This window comes from Choristoneura fumiferana, chromosome 17, assembly GCF_025370935.1.
Source record: "Choristoneura fumiferana chromosome 17, NRCan_CFum_1, whole genome shotgun sequence".
NCBI lineage: Eukaryota > Metazoa > Arthropoda > Insecta > Lepidoptera > Tortricidae > Choristoneura > Choristoneura fumiferana.
Genome location: NC_133488.1, coordinates 3,356,124 through 3,367,271, shown reverse-complemented (window position 1 = coordinate 3,367,271; position 11,148 = coordinate 3,356,124). Strand labels below are relative to the sequence as shown.

At 36.1% G+C, this 11,148-nt stretch overlaps 1 protein-coding gene across 1 annotated transcript; it reads left to right on the top strand.

Moving 5' to 3' along the window:
* Window positions 1–1,615: 1,615 nt before the first annotated feature.
* LOC141436818 (uncharacterized) lies at window positions 1,616–8,170 on the top strand. Its single transcript, XM_074099894.1, has 5 exons — window positions 1,616–2,039; window positions 3,434–3,612; window positions 4,675–4,853; window positions 5,852–5,979; window positions 7,971–8,170. The coding sequence occupies exons 1-5, from the start codon at window positions 1,906–1,908 to the stop codon at window positions 8,158–8,160; spliced, it is 810 nt and encodes a 269-aa protein (XP_073955995.1). The 5' UTR covers window positions 1,616–1,905; the 3' UTR covers window positions 8,161–8,170.
* Window positions 8,171–11,148: the final 2,978 nt, after the last annotated feature.

Below are 11,148 nucleotides of genomic sequence, written 5' to 3'. Positions count from 1 at the left end.
TGGACCAGGCATAACTTTTTACAGAGTTGTCAAATTTTGATAATTCTTTTTTTATGGGATAGGGTATATACCTTGAAGTTGGTATTATAAAAATATAAAAAAACACTCCAAGGGTGGAAAAAAGTATAAAATAAAAACATTTTAACAAAAAAATTAAACTGCCGGAAAAACTGAAAAGCAAAAAATAATAAAACTTTTCTCATTTTTTTTTATTTTTTTTATTTCAGTTTTTCATCGGTTTAATTTTTTGTATTTAATGAGTACTACAAAGTTTTATTTTGAAACTCTAAAACCAACAGAATGCTCAACAATCCCGCCTGGGAATACAGTGGTACACAAAACAAGTTTAGCTTCCGATCTAACAGGATGTCACGTATAAAGTTTCAAATTGAAAGTTTTTGAAAAAGATAAAGCGAGCGCAGCGCACTGGTCCAAGTTTCCGTGACTCTGTTTCGACTTAGTTCACTAAATGAAATGGTATATGGTTGAAGAGCTGAGGTTTTACGTGTGATATGAGATGAAGTGTCTACTAGGTTGGGAATTCTTGGTTTTTCTAATTAAGTTCCTCGTTAATTGGTGCCTATAAAGCCAAATAGTTAAATAAAGAAAGAAAAAATACAACATCACAACACACAACAAACAAACACATACAAAAACATAGACAACAAGAAGGATAAAGAGAGAGTAATTATTTATACAATGTCTTGTGCAAAACAATTTATCTATACTAATATTGTAAATGCGACAGTGTGTGTGTTTGTATGTTTGTCTGTCTTTCATGTCGAAACGGAGCGACAGATCGACGTGATTTTTGGCACAGAGATAGTTTATGGGCTAGAGAGTGACATAGTCTACTTTTTATCCCTGAAAAATGCACAGTTTCCGAGGTGATAGTGCGCGATAACCGAATTCCACGCAGAAGAAGCCGCGGTCAAAAAACAGTTTTATTTTTATTTTTTATTATGATTTGATCCTATTTGCTACACTATTTTTGTAGAGTTGTATTGAGACATATCTATATCTGTATCATGCTCATCATTAAAGAAACTGGAACTGTATTAGAATGTTTTTGAACACATAGGGAAAGGAGAATAACTTTTGGCAATTAATTGTGACGGGAAAGGTTGCTGCCAGAAGACGAGTTGAGTGGAGAATGAAGTCGTGACTTCCAGGGCTTCCCAATATCCGGGAGTGGACAGGGATTACGAGCGTCCGAGCTGCTCTGCCTTGGACAGAATGAAGCAAGCTCCAGCAGCTGATTGTCGGCCTCCACTAGTTGGAGAGATACTTCAAGCAGGATTACTGAGGCAAAAATTGTAACTAGTTTCATTAATAGAACTGATAACAGAACTAGGGAGAACAGATCTTCTAATTTCGTTTGTCGTCATGATATTAGACGCCTGTATAGCAGTGGACGTCTTCTGGCTAATTATACTTTGTTCACAAAATTTTACGTGCCTATACTTAAAAGTGTCTACATTAGGTTAAATATTTATATCTTTTTCCTCAATTCCTTCTAGTTTATTATAACTAATGAGTCATAAAGCGTATAAATCGATGACAAATACGAACTTATTATCCTGTTAACTCAGTTTTTGCCTTTACATAACACAGAATGTAGTAAATATAATTTTATATTTGTAACCATTACACTAGTGAAACTCAAATCAATTACTTTGGTGGTTTGCTACAATTTTCGTCGTGTCGAGGAGTAGTAAATTTAATTGCACGTGGATGTGAATCTCCGAAAGTAAAAATAAAACCAGATTCAAATTAATAAAATCGGAATTATATACTTTTCGTGTAGGTGTGTGCTGTAAAGTAGAAGAGTGGATGTTCTAACAGGACTTTTTAGACCTGTGTCTTGAGACACAAAAGAAGGAAGAAAAGGAGGTAAAAGGAGCCATGAAGAATTGTTTTAAGTGTTGTTATACTCGTAAACGTCGTAGCGATTCCGGTGGGGAAGATAGTCCTTATTTCGGAAGCAATGGCAGTGTCGACAATATGTCAATGATAAGTGTCACATATGGATTAGAAAGGTATGTAGTTTTTACTGTTGTATTTCATAACTAGTATATGCTCATGACTTTGCCGCCAACTGTGCATCTTTATTATCCTTTAGAAGTCTATTTGCTGTTTTTTAATTATTTGTACTGTCTGTCTGTCAATCAGTCAATACTAATTGAAAACCAGCAAAAGAACAACTTGACTGTAGTCAGTCATGTCGTTCTTTTACGGATACAGATCTTTAAGAAAAACGCAATTTAGCAAATTATATCATCATCATCAGCCTTAAGACGTTAACTGCTGAACAAAGGCCTCTCCAGTAAAACACCACAATGAACGACAACCCGCCACTTGCATCCACCGGTTTCCCGCAACTCTCACGACGTCATCAATCCACCTTGTGGGAGGCCTGCCAACGCTTCGTCTTCCGGTTCGTGGTCGCCACGCAAGGACCGTTCTCTCCAACGGTTATCTGTTCTTCGAGCGATGTGGCCCGCCCATTGCCACTTCAACTTGCATATTTTTCCAGCTATGTCGGTGACTTTAGTTCTTCCTTTCAAACTTCAAGCATACGAGTAGCTCTTTCCATAGCTCGTTGCGTGACTCTGAGCCTCTCTAAAAGGTCATCAGTCAAGGACCACGTCTCAGCGCCATAGGTCATCACTGTCAACACACACTGGTCGAAGAATCTGTCTTCAGGCACTGCGGAATATTGGCCGAAAAGATAATCACAAAGTTTATCGAACGCTGCCCATCTGAGTTGAATTCTTTAAATATAAATAAATAAATATCACAAGACAATTCACACCAATTGACCTAGTCCCAAAGTAAGCTTAGCAAAGCTTGTGTTATGGGTACTAAGCAACGGATAAATATAATTATATAGATATAGATACATACTTAAATACATATTAAACACCCAAGACCCGAGAACAAACATTCGTATTTTTCATACAAATATCTGTATTAAATATAAAATAAATATAAAATATCTTAAATTGTTGTATCTTGTAGCGTTGCGTTTGTATTTTTTGTAAGTCGTGGTTTAAAAGTATGAAAAACATTTTTTTTTACACTTTTTGGTATAAGTATCTAATTTGGCATTCCATTGTAAGTTTGGCGACAGTACAATAATTTGCTGATAAAATTTTTGTGGTTCAGCCAAGATCTTCTCCGCAGGAGAGATCGTTTGAACGGCATACGGATAAACTTGAAACTTGGGTACATATTTTATAATTTAATTTGGATGACACATTATTTTACACGTTTCTTGGATAAAAGTAGCTATCATAAGGTCGCGGTCGCGTCTACCTGGGCAAAGTAACGCCTGATTCAATAAATTAAATGAATTATAGTCAGCAAAATATTCCCTTCGAAAAAAATACGACATTTTCAGCTGCTGTTTCATAGCGATATTGTTTCGCAGTTTCAATAAGAATGCATTGCTGCTGTTCTGCCAAGTCACCGGCGAGCAAGGGAGTAGAAATAGATACTTAACGATGAAAGCAGTTGCTATGCTCAAAGAAACCTTCCAGAAATACCGGTTCGAAGTGGATTGTCATATTGACTTGACCAGTACTGAAGTACAAGAAAAATGCGATGAATGTAAGTATAAAAAACAGTCAAAAGCGGTTCGGACGCACCCAAGATAGGGTTCCATAGCCATTACGATAAAATGTAGCAATATTTTTCTATTAGTTTTTATACTATTTCACAAAAAGATTATTGAATCGAAAAATCGTCTTCACAACTCCCCAATAATTTTAAAAGACCTATCCTAGGATACTTCACACTATAAGGTTACGTCTATGGGAAGCACCATTTTACCACTGTCGGTGTGACTGATATGTATATTCATGCCAAATAACAGCTTTCTAGTACTAACGGTCTCTGAGCTTAGCCGCGAACAGACAGACGGACAGACATGGCGAAACTATAAGGGTTCCTAGTTGACTACGGAATTCTATTTAGTAATGATAAATATAGATTATTTATCATTACTAAATAGAATTCCGTAGTCAACTAGGAACCCTAATAAATGCATGAGTTTCGTCAAAACGCGCGCGTTTGTAGGTATTTTCTATGTATTATTGAAACAAAATACATATTTTAAAATGTGACGTACCTATACGCTATAGAAAACATATAGTTTCCTTATCATTCATAACCTAACCTAACTAACAAAACGTTGGAAAACCCCCGACTTTGTCACAAAGTTCAATATATCAAAAATTGCTAGAAAACTTGCTTTTAATTATAAAAAACGCATTCAAATCGGTCCACCCATTTAAGAGCTACGGTGCCGCAGACAGACAGACAGACACACACACAGACACACATAGCGGTCAAACTTATAACACCCCTCTTTAGCGTCGGGGTTTAAAAAATTTACGACCTGTCGCGCAAAATTTACGCCGTAGGTACGAGTATAAAGGGTTGATTTTGTTTTTAGAGAAGACTTTAGCATTTTGTTCTATCGAATAAACTACAACAAGTAATCGTGTTTCTACAGTGTATGATTTACACAGTTAATCATAAACACGAACTTATTCTCGATAATGTTTTTTTTTCCTAATTTTATGGTTTTGTTCCGCGTACCTTTGCAGTACCAGTTGCGTGCGCCATGATCACGAGACGATTAAGTAATGATCGGTCTATTTTTTTTAGTTTTCTCTCGTGATTTTTCTGAGTACGGTGCCGTGGTGGTGGTGATCCTGGCTGCAGATGGAAAGCCAGGGATGCTGTCAGCGAGCGACCAGATGTTCCATGAGACCGTGATCCTCAAACACTTTACGACTGATGTGCCCCTGACGCTTAGGGGAAAACCAAAAATATACATTACCGAGGTACTATTGTAATTATTACGAGGTATTATCTAAAAGCCATGGTGGTGTGGTTTGACCTATAGCCTCTCAAGCAGAGGATCGTGGGTTCAAATCCGGGCTCACACCTCTGTTTTTCTCGAAATTCGTGTTCAAAATTACATTTGAAATTTACCACGAGCTTTAAACGGTGAAGGAAAACATCGTGAAAAAAACCTGCACAACCTGCGAAGTAATTCTATGGTGCGTGTAAAGCTCACAATCCGCACTGGGCCCGCGTGGGACCGGACCTACGGCCTAAGCTCTTTCATTCTGAGATCCTATGCCCAGCAGTGGGACGTATAAGGCTGGGATCATCCTGATCAGGTTGTCATTAAAAAAGGTTGATTCCATGCAAATTACCGTAACCGAGAAATCTATAGCCCGCTTCCGGTTCTCCTAGAAACTTATTATATTTCGTTATACTGGAACACTAGGAGTATTGCAGATGCGTTACCAACCTAGAGGCCTAAGATGGGATGCCTCAAGTGCCAGTAATTATGGTATGAAAGTAGCTCTTATAGAACAACCAATTAGAAAATACTGAAAGTCTTTTTTATTGATAACACGGGATATTTAGACACCTGAAATGTATACGAAATCCCTCGGTGCATGAGTTCGACTCGTAATTGACCGTTTTTTACAAGCTTTTATTTAGTTTCACCTGTCCGTCTGTCTGTCTGTCTGTAATGAAATCTTTCAAATTAAATTCGACCCACTTCTAGTAGTTGGATTTACTTGAAATTTGGTATACTTATGTAATTAGCGTGACAATACAATAATCTGGTAGTGAAATCCTAGTAGTCTGGCCAGGATCGTCTCCACAGGACGGAACTCCTCAACGTCAGCAAAAAAAAAGCTTGCATTAAAAAGGATTTTTTTACCCAAAACTAATTTAATATTGACTTGCTTTGACGATTTACACTTTTTTTTTTTGTGTAGTTTTTAATTGACAATAACTTCATGCAACTAATATTTTCCAGGCAAATCGTATGAAAACGTTGAGTGATGATGAAATCGATGATCATCGTGGAGGTGGGGCCTCAGCACCCATTAAGGACTGCTACGAAGATATTCTCGGGCTGCACATACCATCCGTTATAGAGGACGAGTAAGATTTGTTTTTAGTTTAATTATCTATAAAGATTACAAACTAAGGTTGTACAGTCAAGTGCAAAATATGTATCTATTCGAACCACTCAAAAATACTTGTCACCACGGCTTTATTACGTCACAATAAGAGTCTTTGGTAAATTCTCGAAGCGTTGGCTCAGTTCATATTTTTGCACTTAACTGTAGGTATTTAAGAATAAAATCTTTATTTGTTCATAGTTCTTGGTCATTATCATCATCATTAATTTAAGAGCTCTTGTCGGTGGAGTAATCGCCACTCTTTTCGGTCCTCTGCCAGCGTTTTCAGCTCCTGATACGACATGACATTGAGTTCTTGGTAAAACAAATTAATTCAAAAAATACTACTTACACAAAACTAGACACAAATGTACAATAAAAAGAAAATAAAACATAAGACAATGGAACAACTTAAATATATACATAGGTATCTACTATCTAAAGTGCCGAAAGAGGGAACAAGGACCACACTCCGCATAATGCTGCGGCCAGCCACAAGATTGGTTTCCAGTGTGACCCAACTTAAACATAAACCTAACTATAAATCTTCCGTGACGGCATGAACGTCACAGACAATTATAATAAGACACGATAATTAACCATTAATACAGTATGGCAACACTTGCGCTAGTGACTCATTTAAAAAATACATTTGAACCGCACAGGCTGCCCACTGTTAAGGTAATATTTAGATTATTTTAGTCGGAGCATTATCAATTTTTTCAAATAAAAACTTGATGCCGAACAAAAAAAAATACAAACTAATTTATTTCACCAAAATATATTTAAAATGTGGGCCAATCAACTTTTTTACCCACACTAATCTACCGCCCGTCCGCGACATTTTTCAAACAATTGCAGATTTTTGTAAGTAAACATGTTTTTTCTGTAATTTAATAGATGGTGTACCTACATGAATACATGCGATCCGACATAAGCTCAACCTTTTAAACCGTATATCTTGTTGGAAGTACGATTTTTTAGTAACGCCAGAGACAATTTTGGTAACGCAGGAGACGCCCAAAGCGTGGGTAAAATAGTTGATTGGCCCATGTACAGTTTTACATTTTTATGATTATTTTGCTTCAAACTAGAAATTATTTTTAATAAATATTTTGCGAACATAGTATGCGTAATTCGAAAAAATTTCAAGTGTCACAGAACTCATCATAGGTGAAAAATACAATAGTAGGTATGCGAGCCGATATGGACCCTTCTACAGGATGGCCATTTCATAGTTCCTAGAAATTTTATGATTTTTAGAGAAAAAAGAGTAGGTACAGTCACCAGCATTAATATCTGTTACAGCGGAGCGTGCAAAAATATCTGACACGTCCTTCCGGCCCTAGGAATAGAGTCGTATCAGATATTTATGCACGATTGTTGTGTCAGATATTAGTTATTAAGTTATTATTATTAAGTGTTATTAGTTAATAAGTTTTGACTGTATATTAACAATTATGGACCTTGTAGTAGTCCGAAATAAAAATCTTTATTATTACTATTATTATTATCGGTGCTGGTGACTGTACTTTGTTGCTAAATAAATGATCATTATGACAAACATTAACTTACATTACGGGTGAACCTAGACCAGCGCAACTTTGAGTCGCGTAATTTTGGTTTCATACAATGTCATTAGTCACTAGTCACAGTCAATAGTCACAGTGTGGAAAAAATAAAACTGTATGCAGAAAGAGAAACAGAAATTGCGAAAGAGAAATAACTTGATCGAAAAAATACGACTCACAACTCCAAAAATTACGCTCATTGGATGCCAATCCTTAACCCGAGTTTAGACTTGCAAGAAAAATCGTGCAAGTTGCATTTGCATTACGTAAAGCCAACTAGTTTGTTTGCACGATTCTTGCAAGTCTAAACTCGGCTTTAGGCTTACAATGGTTTGCGAATGTTATGGTTCGCGAACGGAACCCCATTTTAATAGTGGGTATACTTATTTCACATCCTCAGGGTTCGGAGTCCGCTTCACATCTTCTGTGAGAGAATGAACGCGTCAGAAGACCAGGGGAATATGATAGGCATCATGATCGGAAGTGTGGAAGAAATCGAAGAAACTTTTCCAGATCTGACACAAAAATTAGAACTGGTGTGCACATTTTTGAAAAGGTGTACGCTGCCTATGTTTGTTTTGATTGAATAACAAAAATTTGGAAAAGCCTCGACTTTGTAATTTCAAATTCCTATATCTCAAAAACGGTTAAACTGATTTTGATGAAACATGTCTAAGAACCGGACGACCGGATGTCTAAGTGGTAAGAGAACCTGACTACGAAGCTTGAGGTCCCGGGTTCGAATCCCGGCCGGTGCAGATATTTGTATGAATAATACGAATGTTTGTTCTCGGGTCTTGGATGTTTAATATGTATTTAAGTATGTATTTATCGATATAATTATATTTATCCGTTGCTTAGTACCCATAACACAAGCTTCGCTAAGCTTACTTTGGGACTAGGTCAATTGGTGTGAATTGTCTCGTGATATTTATTTATTTATTAGGAGGTTAGTTCTACGAACGTTTCAACCGCTGTCAGTTTCCTGTCGCTTATACTGAAGAAATGAGTCAGGTAGAATGGGAGGATTTTATAAAACGGTATGGTGTGCATGCGGTACATTACAATTCATTAAAATGTCTTGCTTATTGTCTCTCATTTCTTCAATATATGCGACAGGAAACTGATAGCGGTTGAAAGAACTACCCAGGTTAGCTGCTGTCCCTACTCCATGTACTGCTCTGAAAGCAGGCAGAAACCCGCTGATCAAACCAAGGAAATAATGTAATTCTGGGGCAAAGGCCATAGTCCGCAAAATAACCAAGCGAGGGGGGGATACATTTGCATAACAAGTCACGCATCACGGGTCCATATCGGCTCTCATACTTATTGGAAGTCCGAATGTAATGTTTGTCAGAACGATCGTTTGTCATAACTCTTTTTTCTCTGAATCCAATAATTGTTCAGAATTGTTATAAAACAAACTTAACCTACATAACCTATAGTTTTCTATAGGATGACCATTTAAAATTTTCAGAAAAGTGTAAGGTTTCAGTGGGAAAGAAATTATGACAAACGATGATTCGGACAAAAAATACGGTATGACTAGCGAAGAGTATGCGAACTTTGGCGCTCCCGCTTATCACACATGCCATTAGTAACAGGTGTCCCTTTGCAATAATATTCGTTATTATAATGTCTGTTTTGTCATAGGCCGTTAGTATTCTCGATAGCCTATCTGAATCTAATTCAATTAACCAAAACATAGATAGTGAGAGAGTTTCGAAATTTTAGACATGGCATTACTAAAAATAAGTTTGTGGTACAAAACTACACTTTTAATAAAAGCTTTATTTATTTGCTGATTGGCTATTTGGTAATTGTACTTGCACTTACACATAATAATATATGTACCAAATTTTAAGTCAATCTGGCCACTGAAAGTAGATCAAAATGAACTTGCAAGATTTCACTAAACAATTAGCCTAAATTCAATACTTTGACTTAACTTTGACTTTGATTGCGTAGCCACAATTTTTTCCAATGACCCACTGCTCTTTTGCCTGTCACTTTGCCCATCATTATCATCATTTTATTGGTAGATATTGAATGGTTTATAACCTAATCAACAAAAAGTTGGAAAAACCCGACTTTGTCACTTCAAAATTCAATCTCAAAAACCGCTAAACCGTTTTGATAAAACATGTCTAAAAACCATCGCTATAAAACCTAATTTAAAAAAAAACACATTCAAATTGGTCCACCCGTTTAAGAGCTACAGTGCCACAGACAGACACACACACTCAGACACACAAACAAACAGGTGGTAGATTTTTTTTGACATTCATAAGTGCTTTTTATAGCCTAAATTGAATAAAGATATTTTAACTTTGACTTTAACACCCCTCTTTTTGCGTCGGGGGTTAAAAACAAATGTTTTCACCTTGTTTTATATGCCACCTCTAAAAATTCGGAACTCCTGTAAACTGGTATCGCGAGTTAGGATCACAGCAGCCGTACTGAATAAACAAACAGATATTTACATGTAAAATTGGACGCCGTGTTGTTATGCATAACAGTTTGTTGGGCCCACGCCCTGGGGGCTTCATAGAGCTAAATACCTTCCAAGCCACTGTGTGGCTCGGAAAAGCGAATGTTAAGCAGATATGGAACTTTTTCACAATATAATTATAAAGTATGAACTACAGACAATTACTTTACTCACCCGCGGCCTTATGACACGCCTATGGTAACGCCTGATTCAGTTAATTATTTTTATTATATACTTACGTAGAGATTTCATAATACGGTATTTGACTATTTTGTATATGTTTTATAAATTAAATATTCACAATGCCTGTTATGGAATAGAGAAACAATTTTTAAGCTACCTTTACTAATAACGAAGTTATAATAGTTTGAAATTCAAGATTAGACAGGAAAGACATACTGGCATGTGACGTCACACGCCAGTACCGCCATACTTGCTGCATAGAGAAAAGCGTTTGAGAAAGAGACAGGTATACAGATTTTTCAAAAAATCACTATAAATCCAATTTTCAACCGATTTAAATTTTTTCTTCGCTAAACACTCTGTATATCTATATTTTTAAAGTAATATTAAGATATGGCAAATTAAGGAGTTGTCAAATACTTACCATATTATGAGTCGTTTAACTTCTAACTCAGATAAATGTAATTCTGTCATTTTTCAAGATTTTGTCATTAAATAAAAGGGTAAACAACTATTTTTGTTACAATTATATGGGTTAAGTATAATTACGTGTGGTTTTTGGGAAAAATAAAGTTAAAATCATAATATTTCATCAAAATCAGATAAATCCATACCATGACAAGGCGTTTTTTTGAGAAGGTCCATATCAATGAACTAAAAGAATTGATTTCTTCATGAGCTATCATTAGGTCGCGGGTGAGCAAAGAAATTATTTTAGTTCTTCCTTATATGACAGTTTTTTTTTTACATAGGTACATAACTTCATCCAAGTCAATCAGCGAACGAAGTTTGTTTTTATTTCTTTTTTTTACAGATTTTTTCATATCTAGAATCCAGAATCCAGGTCTGTTAAATCAAAATTATACAAATCCACACGAGTTTTCTCAAAGATACTCTTAGATAA

What these genes read in the sequence shown, in the direction of transcription:
- LOC141436818 (XM_074099894.1), top strand. Translation starts at nt 1,906, where the DNA reads ATGAAGAATTGTTTTAAGTGTTGTTATACTCGTAAACGTCGTAGCGAT. An exon ending in CAAAAATATACATTACCGAG is followed by an intron (nt 4,854 to 5,851) that starts GTACTATTGTAA and finishes AATATTTTCCAG; the next exon opens with GCAAATCGTATGAAAACGTT. An exon ending in CCATCCGTTATAGAGGACGA is followed by an intron (nt 5,980 to 7,970) that starts GTAAGATTTGTT and finishes TCACATCCTCAG; the next exon opens with GGTTCGGAGTCCGCTTCACA.